The sequence below is a fragment of the Battus philenor genome, unplaced genomic scaffold, assembly GCF_028537555.1.
Source record: "Battus philenor isolate CCGP_79_NKW_IND1 unplaced genomic scaffold, ilBatPhil1.0.hap1 SCAF_33, whole genome shotgun sequence".
Lineage (NCBI taxonomy): Eukaryota > Metazoa > Arthropoda > Insecta > Lepidoptera > Papilionidae > Battus > Battus philenor.
This window is the reverse complement of record NW_027181697.1, coordinates 794,585-821,761: the sequence shown is the minus strand read 5'-3', so window position 1 is coordinate 821,761 and position 27,177 is coordinate 794,585. Positions and strand designations below refer to the sequence as shown.

The 27,177-nt window shown below is 38.1% G+C and overlaps 1 protein-coding gene across 1 annotated transcript in view; it reads right to left on the bottom strand.

Annotated features, from left to right (window-relative positions):
• LOC137927554 (uncharacterized) overlaps positions 1-27,177 on the bottom strand; it is a 32,530-nt gene that overhangs the window by 4,473 nt on the left and 880 nt on the right. Inside the window, exons 2-9 of the mRNA XM_068771338.1 lie at positions 11,725-11,952; positions 11,051-11,204; positions 4,745-4,917; positions 4,276-4,389; positions 3,176-3,376; positions 2,467-2,621; positions 1,398-1,539; positions 518-669 (exon numbers count right to left, since the gene is read on the bottom strand). Of these exons, the coding sequence (XP_068627439.1) occupies positions 518-669; positions 1,398-1,539; positions 2,467-2,621; positions 3,176-3,376; positions 4,276-4,389; positions 4,745-4,917; positions 11,051-11,204; positions 11,725-11,952 (1,319 nt within the window). The remainder of the gene's footprint in view (positions 1-517; positions 670-1,397; positions 1,540-2,466; positions 2,622-3,175; positions 3,377-4,275; positions 4,390-4,744; positions 4,918-11,050; positions 11,205-11,724; positions 11,953-27,177) is intronic.

Genomic DNA, 27,177 nt, shown 5'->3' with positions numbered 1-27,177 from the left:
CAGGTGAAGCCCCAAACAGATCGACTTCTGTATTTATTGCGGACATGCAAAATTTAAACAATTGACTATAACATGTGCAACTCGGAGATAATTAAACCTTTGACAAACCGATGCTTGGCAAATGTTATTAACAGCATAGGAAAAAGAAGTGCCTGCATTCCTAATGCCTGGGAGTTTTAAATGAAAATTTCGACTTACTTTTATGTCAAAATTTGATGAAGTGAAAGTCAATCCGAAAAAAGACCACAACAAACTCAGTTACATTTTATGTTATGTTTTAAATGAAACTCTGTGTCAACCTAAGCAGCGGTCAAGCCTTGTTTTGAGTTATTCTGTTTTTACAAACAAGTTTCTCCTAGAGAGAAAATTGGCTCAATGTAAATATGAAAAATAAATATCATATCATGCTTAACAATTAAATTTTAGGTACAGGATCGACTCTAATCCTACAAAGCTTATTCTTCAAGAAGTTCACTCAATGTGATACTTAAAAAAACATATCATTTAATTTCATTACCGTTACACTGGTGTATAGAGATCTGGAATCAGCAAAGGTCCAGCTGAACTGCAAGGGTTCTGGTGAAGCTTCAACAACACAGGTCAAAGTCTCTGCTTCCCGCTGGATAGCGCCAACCTTCTCGTCCCGAGATGACAAACAAAGTGGTCGGTCTGCATACAGGAACCAAAATATTCCATCAAGTCAATAAATACTTCAAATACAGTACCAGATAAACTTTCTTCAAAGTCATTAGTATGAAGTGAATCAAAACTGAAAGGATTTGTAGGAGTCAGAATATATGGTGATGGTAATTATTCACAGTGAAATAACTAATGTGAGTACAGTATTTATATGTAAACAGATTTTTGTTTATCATATTCCAAAAAATCATAATGTACTGCTGGTTCTTTTATGACGATTTTTTTTTAATCGGAGCAACTTTCAAACTAAAGTAGTTTAGGTACAAGTTAAAAAGATCTCTTGCAATGGCGCATAATGAAATACATCATAAAAAAAGTGAATATGTATTGTACTGGAGCTTAAATCTGGTGAAGAAAAAAGAGATGTCCACTGCACCCAAATTTCTACTATGGTTGATGGTTGAGGTTGATGAAATCTCAGCCAAAAGCGTTACAAGATTACTATATTACAAAACTAAAATTTCTGTACAACTATGAGTTGTTCAGAAATTTTAGGTTAGATTTTTGTTAGGAAATAATAGTAAATATAAAGAAATATTAGTTTTTAACAACAATGAAATAATAAATTTTTGTCATCAATTTCTCTCGTGCATGTATGTGTGAACTTGAATAAACCCTAGATAACAAACACACTTGATATCTCTCTGGTTATTGATGATCACAATTGAAAAATACCCAAAAGAAGGAAATTGACTTACATCCAACATTCAAGGTGACCCTGTCTTCAAACACAGAGGGCAGGTGGGAGTTGTGCGCGCGGCACACAAGGTCATGTGCATTGTCCCGCAGTGATGGTACCAGTGTCAGTGAAGACACCGTGTAGTTGCCATCGTGCAGCTCCTGAATGAACAATATCATAAGCTCTCGATTATTGTCAACCATCCATTTTTTAAACATTTGAAATTTTACAGTACAGTCTTCTCACTTTTAAGCAGTCACTTTTGTAAACCCAGCTCTAAAGTCTGTACTTACAGTGTAGAATGTTTTTATAGGTGAACAATTATCTTCTCTTTTAACCAAACATCGCGTTGTCACATTCGCCGACTGCTGCCAAGGATGTCACACAAACTTACTGCTAATCATTACACATAAAACTCAGTCTGCCGAGTGTAATGGGTAAAAGAATGTGTATACATATCTAGTCAAGTTCAAAGTATCTGTAGTTCAACGCCCTTTTTAATTTTAAACGTATTTGCATTCGTTTGAACCACATTTGACATTTTCACATTTCGTTTGACAGACGTCAGTGCCTTTGTTAAAAAAGTCAATATCGGCTAGAAATTCTTTTTTACGAATATTCCTAAACAGTATGTCAAATTATTACACTTTCAATTTTCTTAAATTGTTTTAAAATTAAAATTATGTAATGGACCTTTTATCCTTGCATTTTTGAATGTTTTGTACTTAGTAAACTCCTAATAAACAAAATAATATTCATGTACCACGTTAATCTCTGAGTAATTGCTTCTTTGAGTGTGGATTAATATTAATTTGATTTGTATTTTATAAAAGTATATTTTAGAATAAATAAGCTTACTGAAGAATTATATCACTACGTCTATTATTAATTATTAGGATTACATTTGTATGTTGATTTATTACATATTTTTTGTAATAGCTCCGACGTATTTTATCTTTAGATCCTTATTGAAATTGTTCGTTTTAAAGTACAGAATGACATTATTTTCTTAATAATGATTGGTATCTGTGACCCACTCCGTAACTTATTACATTAAACTGAAGCAATGTGCGTGTGTGTGGTGGCACCTTGTGGACGGTCGAGCGGAGAAGATTGTTGCCCAAGTGCCAGGTGATGGCGGGCGGCGGCACGCAGCCCACGACTACGCAGTCCACCACGCGCGGCTGCCCCGCCTCGAAGTCGTAGTTGTTGTTCAGCCGAATTTCCACCGATAGGGGCGGCACTGAGCGCAAACAAAACGCATAATTTCACGCCCGTGTTCTTTCCAGAGTAGCTGACTTCTTTGATCAAAACCATGTTACTTCTTTGTTAAATAATTTAAGTTTACGTGTTGTTTTAAAATTTTATTTCGTAAAGTGTCGAAAAGAACTACTTCACAGTCCATTCGCTTTAAGACTCATGTAGATTATTTTTTGTGAAACTTTCATTTATGAACATCAGAAAGATTTTCTAAAGTCGTGTATTTGTTTCGTGGTTCATCATTTATGGGGATATACCATAATCGCCAAGCATGGCACGCTTGGCGGCGTTAAGGTGCGTAGGGGACGCTACTGAGGGCGAGGTAAGCCAACGACTAAATTGACCGATGACGCAGTTGAGAGCGCGTGCACGTTGCACCGCTCGTCGCGGCGATCTCTGAGGGCGGCCCTTTATTGGCTCGTATGACGATGATGATGAAAACTTGTTTAACTCTATGTGTGCATCGATTGCAGCTGCTGCGCGGTGGGCAGCTGATGGTGTATGGTGTATGCTGGTTGGTTTTGCAGTTGAACTCACGGTACATCTTGACGACGAGGCTGGCCGCGAGCGGCTCGGTCACGTCCGCGTTCTGCGCGAGGCACTCGTAGTGCGCGTCGAGGTCGCCGCGCGTGGCGTTGCGCAGGAACACCTCGGCGCGCAGCAGGCCCGGGCGGGCGCTGTGCGCGCGCTCCAGCACCACTCCGTTGCGCCGCCAGTACACCAGCGTTTCCGGTTGTTCTTCACCAACACAAACACCCATTGGTTGTTCATTCAAACTCAAATTCAAAATATCTTTATTCGAGCAGCAATAGATTTTAACATTATAAAAAGGTAGTTAGGTCCACTTCGAAATGAATTCGTTAGCAATCAAATTGCCCCTCTGTGGGTCGTGGGCCCCGCGTTGAGAAACACGGGTGTAGGCAGGCCGTCAGTAAGCTACAGCCAGCTCGGAAGACTGATCTGCTGAGCAAAAACTCAACAGCAGCTCTTTTTAATAAAATGTTTAATGTTGATGTATTCATTATAGCATCAACCATTTGAATAAGTACAACAAACCAAGTACAACACATTTGTATCAACTGGAAACTCTTAAATAGTATAATAAGATTTAAAAAAAAAAATGTATATCGCAGTTTAAATTTAAAACTTGGAAAAGTAAGGTTATCTTGTGAAAAATTATTATAAATACGTACACCCATGAAAGATTTGTTAACTTTTTAAGACGAATATTATGTGTGTGTCAACATTTTTTATGTTTTAAATTTAAGCATCTAAATTATGTTATGAAAAATGTTTTAAGAAACAATTGTCAGTTTTTTATTTCATTTGGTTTCTGATTAGACGTGACCCACTCTTAGCAGAAGTTATACAATATACAACGACCTAAGTGCTAGGATGTATGTAGCACTTTTGCTACCGAAACCACAGTACCGCCTCTTGTTTATGCGCGAGACAGGAGGGGATGGTGTACATGTCACCTGGCTCCTTACTTCGTCATCGAAGCTCCCAGAGGTAATGCTCATGCTCTTATTTTTTCTTCTGCTTCCCACCTCGCAGCCTTATGGCACGGTACAAAGGTTTCTGTGGGACTACAGTTTGAGCTAAGTAAGATTTAAAGTTAAAATATGATTTGTTACCGTCATCGACTTCGCAGACGAGCGAGAGGTTCGAGCCCAGGCTGAGCGGCGCCACGTGCCCCTGCTCCAGCAGCTCGCCGGCGTCGCTGTATATTTTAGGTGTTCCTGGAGAATCTGTAAATTACCTCAAAGTTAATTTCAAACCCAGGCGAGGACAAGGAAAATAACAAAGTTGGGCGCATTCGTTTTATAAATCAGAGGTCACACTGTCTTTCTCGTAGACCACTTACAAAATTTGGCTGGGCCCGGTAACTTGACGATCAAATTAAATCTTTCTTGATCTGAGAAAAGTGCCACAACTAACTCAAAAGAGTTCCTATACTGTGTTCACTTTAAAAATTGTTCTAAAGATAGTAGTTACAAGAAGCCACTGCGAAGTTGTGTGATTATTCAAAATTCTTTACACTGCCCAAGTTTTAATATATATAGTATATATGTTACATAGTGCACTATATAAATAGGTACGTACCGACTAGCCTCACATTGATGACGTAGTCCTGCGAAGGCGACTCCTGGTAGTGGACGCGGCATCTGTAAATGCCGCCGTCTCGGTCGGACACGCGCTTCAGCAACAGGGAGGTGTCGTCGTGACAGGAGTCGGAGTCGCACGAGGTGCCGTACGTGCGGTCGTGGTTCACTGACCTGCAAGGAGACAAGCTAGAGCCGCGCCGGCCGGCGGACGCGGGCGGACGCGGGCGCAGCGGCTGTCAACGAACTACCGCGATGTACACACTGCACTTGTCGTCATGTGTATAACATAATGCTTGCCGAGTTTCTCATCGAACAGCCATTAAAAGCAGTGACTTACCAATTGAATTTGTTTTGTGAAATTATTTAATATCCACACTCCTTCTTTGAACTACCAAATATTTTCTCGTCTGATATCCTTCAGTGCCTTTCGATGAAAGTCTAGCAGGAATGTGTTACCCGTGACTCCTGGCACAGGAAGCTCGTATTCGCTCATAGAACTAAGCGCACGACGGGGCGCTCGGAGAGGGATGCATGTACGCGCTCGAATCGGAAGCGAGGCGACCCGCAGACCGATGAGAGCGGCCGAGTGGCCGAGTGGCCGAGTGGCCGAGTGGCCGAGTGGGTTGGCAAGTTGTAGTGGCACCACAACACCGCCCGCTGGCGCCTCAAGGCTCCGGAGCAGGGACACGGCGCCGGACTTGATGATGATGCAGATATTCAGCGCACATCATTTTGAGTGCATGAACTTCTCACATATATATTTAATGATAATATTCTCCGCCTTGGATGATAAAGTGGCGAATGCCGAATGAGCCTGATTTTATAAAAAATTTACTTAAACTGAGCTCCGCCGTGAACAACGGCACGCGCAATATTACAATTATTCAATTGTGAACACTTTCACAAATATTACTAACCCTGACATTATTAGTCAGGACGATTACGAACTTTTTAAATTTATCACAGAACTTATATCACGGAGCATATATATGTGACTCCTGTAGACACAGGGAAGGTTTTCCTAAACGGGTAATATAATTATTTCAGCCAGAGGACGCTCTGTCCCGGGTGCAGGCGTCTGCTATAGACTTCCAATAGGACTGGTTAGATGTCTGCATCCGGAAATGTTGAAACTTTCTGCACTAAACTTTTTCGCTCGAAAGTTTTAAGTAGTCACATTATTTGCAAGATGTAACTTAAACGACGCAAAGTAATGATAAGTGAATAACCGTTGCATCCTCACGCCGGTCAGTATCCGCAGCATTGGTCGAGTTGGCGGCGAGCCATGTAAAGTGTCATGTGCATCATCTGTAGACCACTGCAACCGAGATCGCCTTTGACGTCGGCGCGCGCTGGTGCCGCGCGCTGGTGCCGCGCGTGCACGTGCAACACTACGCCCCAGCAATAGCATCTGACTTCCTTTCGCCTTGTTAAAGTGCCGATATCGATGTACAGTAACGAAATTGTAACAGTTAATGCGAGATCATTACACATCACATATATATTTGACTGACGTTGGAAGCGACCCCACAACGCACCCCACTCAGTTTGTTCTAGACTGTGCTCAGTTCAAGGAACTCCGGTAGACGAATGTAATCTATAGCCGATACCCTTGCTGGACCTTTCTGGCATTGCTCCTGACCATGAATTATTCAAAGTGCACAAAAAAACAATTCAAGTATTTTCGAATAACATTCTTGAGTTGTGCTTGTGTTAAAGTGTCGAGCGGCGTGCAGCGCAGGCGGCGGGTTCGATCGCTCGCTCAAGTGTCACTTATTTTATCGTATATCAAATAACCCTGAATTACATTTTTAATCTCATACATTAAAAATGCCTTTGTTTATAGTACCAATTACAAATCGACTCTAGACGATTTACTTATATTAAGAAAACAAATTTAATTTACTACTATTATGTACGTAAGTAATTGTATACTTTTCGCAATATCTTTGGAAACTTAAAGACCTGAAATTTATAAGGAGTATTCCCTTTACTGAGTAGAATGCTCATAAGAGATGATTTTACGGAAGTCCACCCATAGGGCGTTTCATTCATAAAATGAGGTTTTAGAATTACGACTCTTTTACTGTTAAAAAGTTAGCTATAATGGATTTTATGAAATAACACTCGTAAAGGTAGTGCTGGGCCCACGACGGAGGCGGGGACAGTTGGTATAATATAAGAAATTAAAAATATGTTGTAAAATTTGCACAAATTGGTTAACTTTTATTTATTATGTCATAAAATAAATGTACATGTCTGTATATGTATGTTTTATTTTTATTAATTAATAAATAAAAAGTTATTACATGTTATGTGAACCACCACGGGTTTTAACACATGTAATAAAAACAAATACAGTGAAAAACATAAGCCAAATAATCACCTGTCTCATGATTACTATCAATCACGAAAGTTTTCTACCAAACTACCAAACGGCGCGGTTAATTTATCTCTTAGTAGATTCGGGAAATTTATTAAGGACATGCTTTGCCAAAATGCATATTACTCTATTTCAGAATACGTTCTGGATCAAAGTGTTTAAAAATTAATTGTTCAAACCATTTTTTTTTGTTAAAACGTTCATCAAAATAAATTTTACAAACCACATTGAGTTTGTTGTTTGTTGTTCTTAACAGGCGGTGGGGTTTTAACTAACATATTAAGCTGACGATCGCAGAGGATCGTGACGGTCTAATGTAACGAAGCAGCTTTGACTCTGTCGGGTCCGCGCGGCAACAAGTCCGATGACTCGGAGCGCAGCCGACGCGCGATCTCATATATGTGCTGGGCAGCGCGCGCGGCCGAAACTCAACACTCGAGTTGTTTTCGCAAAACGACACCGCTCTTCCTTTTGTTGCGACGACGACAATCCTCATACGTTCCGCATTAGCGTCGCTCGCGAAATTTGAACAACCTCAACAAGATGAGTTGCGCGAGCGTCGTCACACGCGTGACAACAACAATTGATAAACTACGCCACCTCAACAACAAAATGTCAACTCTGCGCTTTTCTTTAGCTGAACCGCAACCCCCCCCCCTCTGCCTCACCGCCACGTAAGTTATTGTTGAAGTTAAGCATAGAAGTGAAGACACTCTGCCTCAAACTTTTTACAGTTTGATGGTTCTTGTAATATTTTCATAAGGATTTTATTAGTTAAGCTAGTATTTAGGAGGTCAAAAAGTTATTAAGTTCCTGAAGTTCGTGAACTCCGGGGTTAAATGACCATCCATTTATTCTACATTTGGCATATACTTTTTTATTTACTTTACAACTTTGAATTATTATACACACTCAATGCCAGGAAGTGAGATAAAGTTTAATTTTTTTTCTTTGGGCATAAAGTAGTAGAAACCTCCTGTGTAGTTTTGACATCGTGTAGGATGTCTTATTAGTGTGCAATATAATATTAAAAATGCCTTTATGTGATCGAAACCTAAAACTCGGACGTGTTTGTTGTGGACTTATTACGTTGGAACCTCACGAGAGCTACTTGCTTTGTTATTTGAAGGATGTTCTTTGAGGTTGTTGTATTCTGTGAATTCGTCTCGGAAACTAATTTGGAACAAAATCCTAACAAGTTTGTAATTTCTATCCTTCTCTGCTTGTACACAATGAGAATGAGTGAATGTTTCAAAGTGCAATCAATTATAACATCGGCACTGCTCGCGGACGTCGGAGGAGCGCGTCGTGAGCGACCAAGCTCATGGTTGAATCAGACAACAGCGCATTGGTGTGTTGCGGATGCGTATTATCCATGAAAAGTGGCATATCTCCCAACGCGACAAAACCAGAGACCTAACCAATTAGTCTTTCCGGCTTTTACCACATCGCCGAGATGATGGCTTTTATAGCTCATAGAAAGGTCTGGAATACTACGGCGACCCGTGTCGCGTGCGCCGGTCACCGCCGGGAAAATCATTTCAAAGAGGCGTGCCCGCCCGCCCAACCGCCCGGCCGGCGACGCCTTCAAGTTTCCGCTGAATGCTTGAACAGGTATGATACCAAACACGTATCCGTTAAATAAATAATTTCAAGTTAATTACTTTGAACGTTCAAGTGGCTTCAGTAATTGTACGTCCCACTATGGCATTAGGAGAATCCTTGGACTCAATTTAATATCGAAAATATAAATAACTTTACAAAACAACGCGTTTTAACATAAATTAATTACAACTGATGTTCTTCCTGAAAACTATTTTAAGCTTATGTCCCGTTGCCTGTGCGTTGGTTCACAACATGCACTCACGCAGTCTGTCCATAAACACAGTTGTAATTGAAAATAAATCAAAACATTAGTTTCGGATCTAAAATCTATCATTTTTATATAATTGTTCCTTGTGTTCTTATTTTGGCGCCAAGACACGCTAAAATATTTTTTATATTAAATTACGAGACGTAGTTATGGCATCAGATACAGTTCAATTGTTGCGCGCCGGGCTGTTGACATGTGAAATGAAGCCTCCTCTGTTTGAGGCAGAAAAAGATCTGGCCGCGCGGGGTGCGTGCGGACAAGGCGAGCAAAGCAGCAGCAGGGAAAGATTTCGAATCCTGTCACAAAAGCCAAAGATATAATCTCGGGACATGAAGATAGCACATAGAACCATGTCGCGTATTAGCCCAGGGCTCCCTGCCTGTAAGACACGCACCAGTAATTACTTAACTGGAGAATTTAAATAACATAGGGTGGTGAAATCAAAATAACAACTCAAGGGGTACGCAAAGGGAGGTCACAAAAGTGTTGTTTAGGTTTTAGAAAAATTTTACAATCTTTTTACAAGCAAGTTCTTTATGCTGAAGCTCAAAAGAAGCTTCCAAATTAGTGAACAAAACACAACGATGGCATTGTTCCACTTCAGTGATGGTTTGGTGTGGTTTTAGCTATGAAGGAGCGACTGAGCCAAATGTTTGTGAGTAAGGTATCAAAACATCGGCACAATTGTGCTAAGATACCAATGTAGTGAAGCCTCTTAATATACCACATTCAATAACCCAGGATGGTCCTTTTAGCGAGACGGCGCCGGACGGCATGTACGACGACGGTAAAAACGAACGACCCGTGCTCCATCAAAGCTGAAGACTGGCCGTCATCTAGTCCCTCCCTTAATCTATTGGGTGATGATTTGTGGGCAATTGAGAGGGTAGGGCTCGCTCGAAGCGCCGCCATGAGTCCCCAAAACAATCCGCACGATTGTCAGTCAACACCTCGCCCGCAGACCGGCCCCAACGTCTAATGGACCGCATTGCAGCCGACGCGGACCGCTTACAATCAGCTTTAAATGTTTTAATGTTTTTATATTACAATACATTAATATAACTAACACACTGTAATAGTCGTTAATATTTGTACAATAAAAAATGTTGCTTTTCTTTGTAATAATATAAACATTGTTTGTTTTATTATTACATAAAAATCACGGCAGGAGTCACTATTTTTTATTTCTACGTTTCTTAAAAAATGACTGGATGGATGCGAGGGCATCCCGGATCTGACCGATCAGGCGATGGTGACTGCGACGACCGGAGCTGTTCGCGATCGGTTGTTGCTATTGGATTGTCGACGAAATTTCTAAAGATGAGATAACTAATGCTTCAGAAAACTTCTATGCTAGGAGAAGAACATGGTTAAGCACTGTGCACTAGTCCCATGATTATTTATACTTTAATTCATTTCTTTTCCTTTCTCTGTTTCTGTATTCTTTTTGCGACATTGCGATCTAAGTAGGTTTCAGTTCAATTTCAGTTCAGTTCATATTTTATTTATTAATGTGTTATATTTATAAAATATCGTGATATGTATTTTTATGTATTATTATTATTACATAATTATAAATGCAATATACATATGTAATTATGTTTCTGTATGTATGTTTGTATATACGTATGTTTTGTACTCGTTAACTACCCATTATTTATATTACTACTGTTTCCATACTATGGTGTCTGTAAGAGATTGCCTCGTGTGATAAGACCGCTATTGTACTTTTTTGTTTATTACTATGAAACTATTTATATATTTTCTAGCGTCTACAATAAAGAATATTAAATGAAATAAAAGAAGAGGCGAAAGTATTTTGTTCGCAGTGTTTAGATTCCCGTCGCATCTCTGTCAACAGGTAGCAGAGTCAAAATATTTACTCGATGCACTGGCGTACTTGGACTACATTCGATTAAAAAGTCTATGTAACGAACCGAGACGAAGCTTTCAAGGCGACTCGCGAACTTAATTATGAACTAGGCAACTGTAAGCATTAATAAGGAGCCACAAAAAATGCAGAAGTCAGGACAGGGGAAGTGTCTCACCTGTTCTCCGTGTCCTCGTTCGGGAATCGATACAGGAACTCCTGGTCATTCTTCAACCAGAGTACGTAGGAGTCCGGTCCGTCGAGGAACACCTTCCCTTGACCGCAGGGCAGCCGGGCATCGCGGCCGCGCACCGCCCGCAGCACCACGATTTCTAATAATGAACATAATACTTTTTGTTACACACATTTAGATGTGGAAAAGGTGAAATAAAAAATGTGTCTAAAGATTGCGTATTATATTTTATAATGGAAAATACATCAGCAACACATCTGCATCCTTATCTCACACACGCAAGTAGCGGCGGCACAGCGTCTGCTGCCAACCGACCACAGCTCAGCACACGCGCGCCGACCCTGTCCGTACTCCGCACGTATGTAACAATTGAATCGTGCACTTACCCGACGTACTCATTCCGAAGCACGCGGCTTGCAGTGACGTCAAACAAAAAACGAGATACACGCAGAGTCTCATAGTAGCGGCTGAAAGAAGTTAACAATGTTAATGCACGCCGCAATTAACAGCAGACAGTGTTGAACTGATTGACGGCATCATAACAAACACAAATAAACAGAAGTATGAGTCACGCAAACAATTTAATAGAGTCCTCAAAGGACAGCCGTATCTACTCGGCCGTCCAGTTTAGAAAGAGCCTCCATCCGCTAAGTTCTAACCGAGTTGGCGGAGCGCCGGCGCGTCCCCGCGGATCAACTTAGGCCGGCGATGGAGAAGTGCATTTGTACACGCGACCTCCCTTATTTGGGGCTGACTCATGCCTCGCTCAGCTCCGGCACACGCGCCTACGTAACGCACTGAAGCTTGTAACGCCTGCAGGACGCTTGCCCGGGGTCTACTGGTGAACGCCTCCAGCGCCGTCGCGTGCCAGGACAATCGACTACCATCTCAGATTAAATAAAAAGCTCAAAGAATGTCCAACTGCACAAAGCAGTGTTTGGTCTCGTAACCTTAGGATGATGTTAGATCTTGTCAGGTCAATATCATCAGCTTCGATGCGGATGACGAAACGCCGCATGCGTGCGTGGAACTGCGTTTAATTGTTATTGTCAAACTGTGTTTATAGCGTTATAGAGAAATAAAAACATTAACTACCAAAAAATTACAAGCTAACGTGTATGAAAAACATTTTTTTACTTTTTGTATCAAAAGTATTTATATGTGAAAATTAATTTTAAATAATTTACTTAATATAAACAATCGCATGGCAGCGATGAGGTTACTGAAGTAACAGGGACAAAACAAAACTGTTAAATGATTTTACAAGGGTCTGTGCCGGCGACCCCTGGGTTCCAGCGTCTATGTAGAGTTTCACGAATCTGAACCAATTTTCGAAGCACATTTTCCAGTCTACACGAAGCACTTGTTCAACGACCTTGTGTTGATAACGGTATCCTCTTCAGGTATTTTTTTGAAACTATAAAAAGACACAATGTGCTAAACCATCATATTTGAACAAAAAAGGGTAATTTAAATTGGAAGCAAATTTATTTTTACTTTTAAATATTACGAAATATTAAAAGGATTCTTAACTTCCACATGTACCATACACTTCACAAAGGACTATCCGTAACGCCTAATGTAAATAGATGTTTGTTAAAAAGACCATGACCGGTTAAAATTCCTGCCACCAGGCGTAGTCGGGGTCGCGACAGCCGCAGCGAGGCGTCAGAGAGCCGGCAGCTTATGGCAGGCATTGCTTCTTTTGCTTATCGGCGCTCCTCATGACTCGTCCATTGCTTACTGTGTCGACTCCTGGTACGCTCCAATACTAGAGATTTGGCCTTACCCATTGGTAGTGGAATGAGGAGCTTCGGGCAGCAAACGACCGGGCCAGCTCATCATCAGCATCCTTGCCTCTGGAGCCTCTATGACCGAAGATGCTGTCCTATTGGTAATACTATGAAGAAGTGGTTAGTGGTCCAGCAGTAGTTAAATAATGGAATTTTTAAATTATTTGTAACTTCCTTTCATTGTTTGTTTAAATTGTAAATTTATTTACTTTGTTAAGTTAGATCACCAAGTAACATGAAACATAGTAATCTATTAAGTTAACATCGCGAAGTCTATAAAAATACGTGGATTCTTGAGCCTGAGATTTTAATACGACTTTTGTATTAGTTGTTACTGGCTTGTTGCCCAGTGCAGTGGCGTACCTGGAATTTTGCCGCCCGGGGCGATCTCCAGTTTGCCGCCCTTTCTATTATATGTCAATCAAATAGTGGTTTTTGATTTAAAAAAATATTAATATATCTCTTCAAAGTAATCATATAAACTTTTCAAAAGAAATGACATTTATAAACTGACATCAAAAAATTTTAGTTAGGAAAAATTGCCGAACAAAGTCGTAAAGATCCTTTTACGAATTCAATGAATTTTAATGAATTCAATAAAATAAAATTATTATCTTGTTCTTGAATTAGAATCCAAAATTTACACTAAAATGCATTTATATACACCGAGGAATAATATTCGAAATCATAAAGTTAATCATAATTTATATAAATCAAATATTAAACTTATAATAATCATTTATTATTCAAGAAAGAAAATAAATTTGAAATGAAAAAGTTGCTTTTTACAACTATAAGTAAATATAAAAAATGCCGCCCCAAGGTAAGTGCCGCCCGGTGCGGACCGCACCCACCGCCCCCCCCTAGGTACGCCACTGCCAGTGTTCAATATTTATTGTAGGTCGTTTATCAATTTATACCGATGCGTCGGTTTACCAGAACGTATCAAGTGAATAAATTTATCAAAATATTTCGTACCATTGAGAATTTCAAGTATCTCACATTACATAAGAACATGATATACAGAAACACAAATTAATACGGTTTGCAAAATTAAATCGGTGGTTGACGACTATTTAATTCATGTGTGTTTTGTGGTAGCTATTAACGTGGATCTAATAAATAATAAATATATATAAATAATAATATAAATATAAATATATATATAAATAATATATAAATAATAAATAAATATATATATCTCATTATGTATGTCATATATATATATATATATATGACATACATAATGAGACAAGAGTTTTGCGCGTTATTCTTATTAAAAGATTAGTAGGGTATAGGCCATCCCATAAGATATCTATTGGGGGATAAACCGTTAATCGTCACGCTTGGCCGGCGGCTTAGCGATCGCAATGTTGTATTATGGTACGCAAAGGACGCTGCTGCCCATCTTCTGGAAGTCTTCTACCACTGCTCAGAGAGATAGTAGGAACCATTACATATCCTCCAGCTGTTTCACAGTGAATTAATTACTACTAGCGGTATGAGACTCTCGGCTAAAGTTTAAATTGAACCTACATACTACATTCATTATCGATACATGCACGAACAACTTATATATATATAAAGGAGTTTTCATTTGGCCATTGATCATTTGTTTTAGTCCAGTATGTACTAATTTTTTTCGTGCCATACCCCACCTAATTCTTACGCCGACCTGTGCAACATATATAGTTTTTATATTAAAGTGAAAAGGTTAAACTGGTGTCGAGTTAACTTTGAAATAACCCCACTTAACGATAAAATTGCTTAATTGTGGGCCCCACGTTGGAAAAAACTGGTTTTAGTAGTACAAATACCTAAGTTCAATTTTACTGAAGATGGACTTTGAACGTGATTGGCCCGTGGATTTGCAACACCTGATATACTTCACCGCTTGTGAGCCTCTGCCCGTGTGTGATATCATACAGCATTTCATTACCCACTGCGCAACCCGTGCTACCCTGGTAATTTCATTTAAGTTTAATACTATACATGTATTCTCACACTACAACATCAACGTTCTATAAATAATATTGGGGATAATTACAATATTCATAGTAATAAATATAATTATTTGTCATTACACCCTAAACATTGCAAAAAAAGGTTTAATTCAAAACAGCCAAAGATAGTTTGGCAAGTTCGCAGGCTTTATTCAATTTAAAAGTCGGCCTTCAGCAAGCGCAGATTCTGTCGGTAGATGGCAGGACTAGTAACTTGTTGAATCATATATAATAAATACTATTGAATACTTTTATATTTTATTTTTAATTTAAATTACTTCAGACGTAAAACATTATCAAGATAGAAACAGAGAAGAAGAAGAGAAACATAGGCCTGTCCAAAAGATCGCCTCCCACTTTGTTGTCCGGCGACATAATGGCTGAATGCGGCAAGCGCCGGTATGTATCATGTACGCAAATAACTAACTGAAATCTTAGTCTAAAATTGCAAATGCAAAATTATAACGATAAAACGTTTAAACAAAATTTAAAAGTTATAAATACGTTAAAATATAAAATCGAATTAAGATTTGAAATCAAAACTCATAATTAAACTTTATTCCGGAAACTTGTTTGTGAGCAGGGACAATACTATATAATTAATGCACAAGCGTGTGAATTATATAAGATTGTTTTCGGTACTGCTGGGCTACCACTGCTCAAGATACTCCATAGTAAATGCATAGACTAAATAACTGATAACGTGCATCTGTGGTTAAAATAACAAGTTGACAACTTGAGAAACATCGGATGAGTGTTTAGGCGGTCCTTACTTAGTACAGTTACAATCATTGATAGATCTGTTAGTAATTAATTTTCTCATAGCGTGTCTTTGAGCTAGTATCCTTTATGCATTTAAGTCTGCTTCAATTTAAGGTTTAAAATTCAATCTATCTAAAACTATGTTCTACTATATTGGCCATAGGATATAACTGGCAACACTAACACGGACGAGAGCGACAGTCCTAGGGCAAACGGCGCGCATGCGAGACACCACTGCCCATTTCCTAAATCAATACCTCAAGCCCACGCAACTTCCGGGTGACGTTGATTAATTCAATATATGTGAATATCTACAACCTTCCCGACTCAACACATGGGGATGTACTTTAATCACCTCACCACCAACCCAATCACGTTCATTATGTAATCACAAATGTAGATCAAAGACTTAACATATGCGGATTACATATGATAAAATACAGGGTGATTAGTTATAATTGTAAAAGCTTTAAAACTCATTTGAAAGCCAAAAACTAAAGTTTTTACTCAAATTTCTGATCACCTTGTGTACACATAGAACACAGAAACAGCAATGATATATGAAATATGGCACATATATGTTATTAAAATACGACAGGAAACAATACATATTTAATTTATTTTTAAAATACGTCCATTTAATATAGAGGCAATTTTTTTCAGACAACCATAGTACGGAATTTACAGAGGGATATATAACGGGTAGTTAACGTGTACATATGGACATGACATACATACATATCATACATGTATAGCATATACACTTATAAGAAATACGATGTAATACATAACTGTAATGGAACAAGAAGAAAGTCGAAAGACCTTCCTGGAATTTTGCAAAAAGCCAATTGGTAAGGTAATAAAAGATAGCAAAACATAACAATCTTTGGAAGGGTAAAGAAAAATAGCCGTGATACAAAATAAGTAATACAGAAATAAAATGAAATACAGATAAACAAAATAGCAAAATAATAAGTAGTAAAGAAGCAGTCCAGAAGCAAATGATAAAGAAAAAAAGGTGATGTATGAAAAGTAAAGGAGTGAGAGATATTGAGACGGATAAAAGAAGAGTAAGGAAATAATAAGAAAAGAAAGAGAATAAATTATTTATTAAAAACCTGTCTCTAAGAACTCAAGACAAAGGTTGTACAAGAGGTTCCTAATAGTGGCCATTATAAAAAAATATATCGAAGAGAGAACGGAGATATATAAATGGCGTTTGCATTGCGACTGAATCGTGGTTTTTGTGGCCGAGATCACAGAGAGCGTGGGGTCTTAAAAAACAGAAACCTACCATCACAGAAAAGGTAACAATAACACATGCCGTACTGCTGTTTGCTAGAGTAAAGAAAAATATGCACATTTACCTTTGTATTCATCTACGCACGGACCTGCAACTGACTTCATCGAGGTGTCACTCCAACAACTCTGAAACTAAGACTTTATTAGGTTATTAATTACATGTTTAACATTGCATGCAGGAAGGAATTAAGAAGCCACGATATTTACCTGGGTTTTTAATTCGGAAAATATCTAATTTACTTTTATAATTCAGTTACACGTGACCCGGTTGTAAGAAATAAGCGCCGAGAAAGATCACTTTGGGTTTGGGTCAATTTAGTGCTAGTTTCAATTAGTGTGTTCTAAAATGTATCGATATGAACCATGAAATACCGGTATAAATTAAGTGCAATTTAAATTTTGATCTGCACCTTCAATACGATGGAACATGCTACAAAATTTGACAAGACTTAATTCGTTTTACAATTTTTGCAAAATTGTAACTGGTAGTTTGAAAGTTTAATTGTATGGTGTTTACGTTTCAGTATGCCCGAAGCGATGACCGCTGCTGCATGTTGAGTTAGTTGTGTTCCCGGTGGACGCGATGCTGGTGCGACGAGAAGCAGTTCAGCAACACGTGATTACAGACGAGCGTGATGGAAGACCAGGCGCATTGCTTCGGCGACGCTCATCGCCCAAGCGTCGGGGAGCATACGCTATGCGGAAGAAACTTCGCGAAGCGTCGCGAGGTGCATTACCTCTGCAACGCGCGAACGCACCAGGAGGCGTAGTGCCCCACGGACGCATATATATGTATAAGTTCATTAGGGCACAGATTCCGTCGGCGACAGCCTCGGACCGCGTTGAGGCTCAGACGAAACACGTGTGCGGCGCAGCGCACAGGCAGGTCGGAGGACGGGTTGTATGAAATAAAACAACTCTAACAAAGTTTATTTCATAATTGCTACAACAGGTGGCCATTTACAAAAACGATCGTCCTTACTTAGGTTTCTTATTTACTATATTTGAAATTTTCTTTGTCTAAGGTAAACAATGTTGTTTCTAGATAACGTATCTATCCTAATTAACCTGCAATTGGAGATACCGCAACTTGAGATAAATACTGAGATTGTTTTTTAAAAAGGTAATAGTAATGAACAGACACAACACATGACCATTATCATGTAAACCATGGTCGGAGATCATAGTGTGATGCGCGGGGAGGAACAAGCGATGATTGCGATTATTGCGACCGTGACCGCTCAGCTGCGTTCAAACTGCCTCACTCCTCACACCAAAACAAAATCTCTTGTAATTTTATTAAATGTACAGATGGTATACACAATTCATAGACGCATTTCTTTTTTTACTTTTTACATCGAGGTGGCTACGAACTGTTCATGATAACCACTTAATTCAGTCCCCTCGATATAGCGCTAAGCGAAATTTAAAAACATGTTGCATCTGGCTACAAAAACAAAACTGAAGAAAATGGAATCTCTAATATTAATTGCCTGGGATGGCTGGGCGCCTATTGGCGTCCTATGAAGCAAGTTGTCGCTAAGCTGGACAATATTTGTAGTCCAAAATCAAGTAAATAAACTTAAATGGCTAAATTAGAAACGGAGAATATATTGAACAATTGTTAAATGTACAAAGCTGTTCTACAGCAATGTGTATCGTATCCTCTTTGCATGCATAGCGTCTGATAACAGGGTCCGATGTCATAAAGCAAAGCTTGTATGGCGTTGGTCCGTCCAAACTCAACAGACGGACGTCCTACGAGACATATCGATACCTTCGCTTCGCTTCGCAAAGGAAGACCGAGCTAACATAATAGGCTAACATAATTATTTACATTTGAATTCAAAGCCGGCCATTGGCGACAGAAGGTTTTCCTGTGGCGGCTACGAATCTAGACACGGAGTGTCTTATAGTAGAGTAGAACTAGGTGGACCGGTCATCCTAGCGATCCTTGGGGGCGGCTTATGCCTGGCAATAGGTGTTCGCACCGACTAGTTGTATTATTTTAAATGTTCGACTATTTTGAAGCATTGCTCAATATCGTCCTTGCATATATTATTTTAATCTTAAAAATCGTTTTCAACAAATCCGTATAAGCCTTGGAGAGTTTTCTCTTTAGGGCCCGGTCCCGCTGAGTTGAACGTAATGACTACAATATCATCATAATACTCCAAGTCCACCGTTAGATGTCAGACATGTAAGGTGCGCGGTAGAATATAAGCAAGACCGTCGGCTTTTAGTCGCAAGTGAAACACAGAAAACTCAAAATTTGGTCGATTTCATTTGAATTTTCTAGGACGAGTTTCAAATCCTCAATGGCCATATCGTAAAACTCCTTTGACATGAGCATTACACCTGCACATTCGCTGCATCTTGTCCCTCTGCCTTCACCGACCGAGGATCTGCTTGTCTGACGGGAGTCCTGTTAAAGATAGATCAATGGCCGCGGTGTTGTGACCAAAAAATGGTTGCAACAACCAGTTCATATCTTAGTTCAACCAATGGTCATAATTCGCTTGGTTTTCAAATAAAATTTGTATAAGTTATAGCTTTTATAATGTATTCGAGAGAAAAAAAAAACAATTATATTAATTAAATCGTAATATGCTATTACAAAGCCGTGGTCACAATGACCAGTTCAAAAATTGGTAATGTGTATATTGTCAATTTTAAAAATAATTGTCTGCCCTTCCACCACGTCTTATTACTATTTTTTATTTCTCATACATTTTGATTATTTATATTATTAAGATGACATTTCATACTTTTAACAATTCCAATGTAACATCTTGGCCGGTTGCTGTCGCCTGGCAATATCACTACTAACGCTTTGGAAAGCGTTAGCGCTGGGAGAAGCGGCGGAAGAAACTCCAGCAACGCTTCTATCTAGTATGATCGGGGGTTGGCGTCCCATGTGGCCTCCTTCCTGATGTGACCGAATGGTTATCGAATGGCGGCGATGACTGTGAGAAGTGGCTTGTCTTGTAGTCATCGCGCCGTCCGGAAACTCTAACACGTGTCTACGTGTCAAAACGGCGCGAATGTACCGGGTGTGATCGTATTGTGGGTAGCGGCACCTACAATCAAGGAAGATTGTAAATAGTATCTACTGGAACATGCGAGATTCATTTTTACCAACACGCGTCATTAATTGAATACGAAGTCTAGTAGTCAAGGTCATTAAAGGTTAGAACCGTTAAATAAGTTTTCATAAATCTTTAAGTTTAATGGTATGCTGTATATACCAGGGTTGAGCAACACGCGGCCCGTTGAACATTTTTAAGCGGCCCGCCAAATATTTCTCAAATTGAATTTATTTTACCGAATTTCCCTTATCAATATATAGTTATAAAATTAACTATTATAAAATGTTGATACATATTAAAGAAAAAAGAGAGAAAAATATAACATTATGCCTTCCAATATTTGCTTCCTTCCCCGCGACGTAAAATCAGGTTGAATGGAAAAATTATTGGAGAGAGGAAAGAGATTACAACCAAACTCCGCAGTGAATGATCAAGCCATGACGACGTGCCTGCCAACCACGCAAAGCGAACAGGTCCGATCAATGACCTAAATATATATAGAAAGTCCAAAGTTATTCTAATTTCTAAAGAATATGAGATAAATACGATAGCCCTGATTGCCCCCTGGCACTCTCTTATGTCGAAAACAAAGTTTGGTCCCCGCGCATTAGTCGAAATCCCCCTTTAAAGCATCAGCTGTTCGCAAGTCCCACGAACTATAAACTGTGCATAGCATAAAAACGTCCGATTTTTTAGGCACCAAAACAAACCTTAACTGTGATAATTAATGTTAAATAACTTATTTCACAGACACGGTCGAAGGAAGGTATCGTATGCAGAACAAACGAGGCTTACTCCAGAGAAAGTTGTTTCGCTGAAATAAGTCGTAAGTGATATTGTCCAACCTAACTAGCTTGACGTTTTAAAAGTAAATCAAATCCTTACGGTTTGAAAACTCATTTCGTTTATGAGCGGAATCAAGACAATACCGTCACACGAAGAATCCTGGGTGAATGTACCACCTAATGGCCCTTCAAACAACTGTACCAACCATACAAGAGGAAGTACTTGGCTGGGAGTGGAGATACAGCAAAAAGTTGAAACACTGACATCGTTCATAGACGTAGACCCTTCAGACCTGGCGAAGAATACAGTTTTGCCACACTTAAAACGTTATGTTTGTACCGTAAGTCTTAGAATAGCTGTTGGTAATAAAGAATCCCTTTGCAGTCCCTATATATGACATCACATCGGCCAAACATTACTTGCCATCTGGTGGACCATCTAATGAGTAGGAAACTCAATCTGTATAGATGCTTACATTAAAAGTAGTTATATAGAGCCTAACGAATCCCTTGTGATATGCAATCAGATGCAACAGTGTTTATGACAATAAATCTTAAATATGCTATAAAGTGTGGCATATGAATGTTTTTATGTTAACAGCTAACAAATGAAACAAGAAATCAAATATGGAGTATGACTAATTATATCACAGTCTTTTAAGGTGTTTACAAGTTGACTCAAATCACTGCAACCGGATGGCAAAGTAATTTGAACAACATCTGGTCAGTTTGTTGCAACATACACATCTGAAGTCCAGAGGCACTGTGTCTTTTAAGTCTCCATTCAGGCCATGAAGTAATTGTAAAGCGGCTGAGAAACAGTGAACCGATTTAAATTCCAGAACATTTACACCCTTGGTACAACAAAACTTCAACAACACACACTCACTCCACAGATGTTGTTGTTGGATTCCAAGAGACTGCCATTTTGGACATACTTCCAATATCAAGACTTAGCCACAACTCAGTGATGGTACCCGAAAACCCTAGAAAATGTTGTAAGGCACAACAAACATACAAACAAAATCCTCATGTGTCAACTTAATATCTAGCTAATATCTCCTTTGACATGTACATTAAAAAAATATTTAGTTGTTATATTGATAGAAAATGAAAGAATAACAATTGATAAATTTATTTAAATGACTAAGATCTGCTCCAGCGTATACGGGCAAAAGCATTGGTACTCTGTATCCATATCATAGAGAAGCTCTCTTTTGTATATAAAATATATTATAACATTTTGTTTAGAACTATCAACCAAAATATGTATTGAATATACACTCATTATTTATGGACAAACCTTGAACCACACAAGTATTTCTTATACAAATTATTTTAATTTCCGTCAATAAACTGCACCCCTTGATGCTAATTTGCGATATTAAAGATCTTATAATTTTGTGTCATATATTGTATAAAACAATGTGTTTGAAGGAAAAGCCGCTGAAATTAACTAACGACTTCCTATTTCTTTAAATGTTTTAGCTGCTCTCTGAATTTTTTTTTCAAAAATTATTTTTCATTTTATATATCGATAGGAATATAACAATCACATCACTTGAAACACATTCATATGTGTAGTAATAATTTAGTGATAATTAATTTAGGTAGACATAAAAAGCATTAGTTTAGGAGGCTACCTTGCTTGTGTGAGGAATAAGAAATAAAATAAGATTCCGAACACGACGATTGTTGCAAATTAATTTCTCGTTATAATTAGTGCAATAAAAAAATAAGTAGAAATTTGTGTAGGGTCTGCGTTTGTTTTTAATAGCGTAAATGTATTTAAAGGAATTTGCAAGTTTAGATTATTTGTTTGTGTATTTGTGGCAAATAGGGAAATGGGATATCACACATTAAGTTGAATTTCAGATTGTTGTATATTTATAGCCTCCTATAAATATACAACAACAAATTTATTTTATTTTTTTCCCGGTTCATTTATTCATTTATTTCAACCAGTGATTCCCAAAGTGGTCTATATCGACCCCTAGGGGTCTATGACAACCTGCAAGGGGTCTACGTCAGCGAAAAAAAATTTGAGGGTCCATGAAATGAAATGGGGGTCCACGATAGTGAATCTCAACACATACACTGATAGTACCTATTTACTTACATCATTCTATCTTATAATATCAAAACATTTACATTATTTATAAAAGTACCTATGAAGTAAAAAAATTATTATATATGTTTATAAAATTGTGTAAGTTGTAGGATGTTGGTATTCGTTTTGTGGTGGCAATACATTTTAAACTTGTAAAAACCTGAGAGTCGCAGTCTCAGAGCTTCGCCACCTTGCACTGGCTTGTTCAATTCGTCACTCTATAAATACGAATGTGGGACAAATACGTTTATTCGTATTCGTCTCAATAGTTTCTTTTTGGAAGTTTTAGCAATCGGTATTATAATTACAGTGCAATCTCCGTAATTCGAGCTAATTGTTGCAAGAAGATGTTCGAATTATGGAATGTTTTCGGAAAAATCCAAAAATATTTTTAATATACAGCTGCTGGGTTTTCTGTCTTATTTAAATAATTTAATTTTGTCCACAGATGACTGATGCCATGTCCGAATCTAAAAAGAAATGTATACAGTACAGTGTTGATTGTTTGAAATTTGGCTTCATTCCATCATTGCCGGATAAACAATTGCCTATGTGCCTTTTATGCAACAAAAATTTTGGGCAATGACGCTATGAAACCATCTAAAGCGCAAGATCATCTGAGAAGATGCCACCCTGATAAAACAGAGAAAGATTTGAAATACTTTCAAACACTCAAAGATAAACTACAGAAGAGACCTACACTGGACAGAATGTTCGCTTCGACGTCACAAAGAAATGATGATGGTTTGCGGGCGTCTTACAATATTTCGTTACTTATAACAAAATCCGGAAAACCGGATACTATCGGAGAGAAGTTAATTTTGCCAGCCGTTGAAGAGGTTTTAAAAACTGTTTTACACAAACCTGCATCTGATATCATTAAAAGAATTCCCTTAAGCAACAATACTGTTGAAAGACGTATTGATGAAATGAGTTCTGATATTGAAAGCTTCTTATGTAATTATTTGCAAACGACCCATTTCTCTATACAACCGGACGAGTCAACTTTACCTGATAATGCAGCATTATTATTGACATTTATTCGTTTTATTATGAATCAAGAAATCTTCGAAGAACTGCTCTACGCAAGAACTTTGATAACCGACGCTGAAGGTGAATCAATATTTCATGTTTCGAAGGATTACTTCATTGAAAAAGCAATTCCTTTATCAAATATAATATCAGTAGCTACAGATGGAGCACCTGCCATGGTTGGACGTTATCGTGGATTTATAAGCTATTTAAAACAAAATGTGTCAGGGGTGTTAGCAATACATTGCGTCATCCATCGACAACATTTAGTTGCTAAAAATTTGAGTGTTAGATTGCATGAATCACTTCATTTAGTCATTGACGCAGTAAACCGAATCCGAAGCAACGCGGTGAATACGCGGTTATTTGTGAAGAAAATGACGAACACTTTCATCAATTACTCCTGCACACTGAAGTACGCTGGCTGTCGAAAGGCTTATGTTTGACAAGATTTCTTGCACTTTTTGAGACTATTTTAGAATTTCTGGATACTAAAGTTAAAATTTTAAAAGAAAATTTAATGAAGAGGAAAACAGACATCGCCTATTTAACAGATTAGTTTACAAAATTTAAATGGTTAATTTGCAATTACAAGGCGACAGTTTAATTTTGATTAAAACAAAGTTCATCTTATCAGCGTTTCTTGCCAGAGTTAAACTACTGAAGCAAAATATTGGACGGGGCGAATTTTCTCAGTTCCCCAATTTGTCACAGACAAGCTGCCAGGAAGACGACGTTTCAACTAAACTTTAAATGCCCTCTATTCAGATTTTGAATCTAGGTTTGAGGAAATTTTGACTATGGTAATACCACCGTGGATAATTAATCCATATGGTGACATAGAAGAAACGAATGTCATAATTCAAGAAGAACTGACTGAACTAAGTACAAACGAAGAACTAAAGGTTCAGTTTAAAAACGGATATCAGCAATTCTGGCTGCAAAATAACATACCCGTTACTTATCCCGTATTATGGAATATAGCGATGAAATTTATAATTTCCTTTCCATCGTCATACCTAGTGGAAAGTGGGTTCAGCGCTGTTACCAATCTCCTAACGAAAATAAAAAAAACAGACTGGACATCATTAGCCGAGGAGATTTAAGATTAACCCTTACAAAATTGACGCCAAATGTTGATAATTTATTTTTATTGTTGATCCTGTGGAACTCTTAATCCAAATTCACCGTGTATGATGGATGGTAAATGTTCAAAACGATATCCACGGACATTAACATCAACAATTGTCAAATTAAATCAACAAGATGTTGAAATAGATAATCGTTGAATTGTTCCATATTCATCCATTTTATCAAAGACCTTCAAAGCACACATCAAGGTTGGATCTTGCCATTCAGTGAAATCTATTAAATACATTTGCAAATATGTAACCAAAGGGAGTGATATGGCTGTGATTGGAATTGGTGCAGAGAATTCCAATGATGAAGTTACCCAATACCAAATGGGCCGCTATGTTAGTAGTAATGAAGCAGTTTGGTAAATATTTTCTTTTCCTATTCATGAAAGACACCCTGCTGTTGTTCACTTAGCTGTGCATTTAGAAAATGGAAAAAGAGTGTATTTTACAGAACAAAACGCAATACAAAGAGCTGCTCAATCACCAACTACTACATTAACCAGTTGTTTTGAGACATGCCAAAACGATGATTTTGCACAAACATTGCTATATTCTGAAATGCCAAAATGTTATACGTGGAATCAATCCTCAAGGAGATTTAGACGACGGAAACAAGGAAAACCAGTTCCAGCATACCCAGATATGTATTTCACCGATGCGATTGGTCAAATTTATTAAGTACATCCAAGCAATGATGAATGTTTATATTTACGACTACTATTAGTCAATGTATGTGGCCCAATATCTTTCCAACATTTACGAACTGTTGATGGTGAATTGTGTGGATCTTACAGAGAAGCCTGTCAACGTTTGCAATTGCTAGAAAATGACGACGAATGACGCTCATTGGGATCAAACTCTCAATGATGCTGTAATATCATCATACGCTCATCAAATACGAACATTGTTTTCTATAATCATATCTACATGCTTCCCATCAAACCCAATTGATTTGTGGATCAAGTACAAAGATTATATGTGTGATGATATTTTGAATCAAATACGGAATAGAATGGGAAATCCAAATATACAAATCAATGAAGAAATCTACAATGAAGCATTGATTTCAATTGAGGACATGTGCTTGATGATGTCAAACAAACTATTAATTCAATTAGGCCTGACCGCGCACAATTGTCCAATGCATGATGCTTTTAACCAAGAGTTGCATAGAGAAAAAACTGTATGATCTCAACACTTTGAAAGAATTAATGCAAACAAATTTTCCACTGTTGAATGAACATCAAAAGTATGTGTTTGATACTCTTATGAAAGTAATAAATGATGGAACTTGAGGGATTTACTTCTTAGATGCCTGGTGGTACAGGAAAAGCCTTTTTGATTTCATTAATATTAGCAACAATTCGCTCACAAAATAAAATTGCACTTGCACTCGCTTCGTCGGGAATCGCAGCAACTTTGCTTGAAGGTGTTCGAACAGCCTATTCAGCACTAAAATTGCCATTAAATATGCAAAGCAATGAAACTCCAACCTGCAACATTTCGAAAAACTCTGCAATGGCAAAGGTTTTGCAGCAATGTAAATTGATTGTTTGGGATGAATGCACGATGGCACATAAAAAATCTTTGGAGGCATTAGACAGAACCTTAAAAGATCTACGGAGCAATCATAATCGATTTGGTGGTGCAATGATTTTATTAGCAGGAGATTTTCGTCAAACATTGCCAGGGATTCCACGGTCAACGCCAGCTGATGAACTCAATGCATGTCTAAAGTCCTCCAATTTGTGGAAACATGTCAAAGTACTTTATTTAAGCAAGAATATGCGTGTCGAGTTGCAAAATGACCAATCTGGAAATATATTCTCTAAACAACTCATTGACATTGGTAATGGCAAATTTCCTATCTGAGTCTTGAATGGCTGCATTAACTTTCCTGAAAGTTTTTGTCAATTAACTCAATCAAAAGATGAACTTATTCAGGTGTTTCCAGATGTTTCTCAAAATTACAGAAACCATAATTGGTTGAGCGAACGAGCTATATTGGCTGCAAAAAACATAGATGTAAATGAATTAAATTTCAAAATTCAAGATTAAATTACAGGCGAATCGAAGATATATAAATCAGTTGATTTG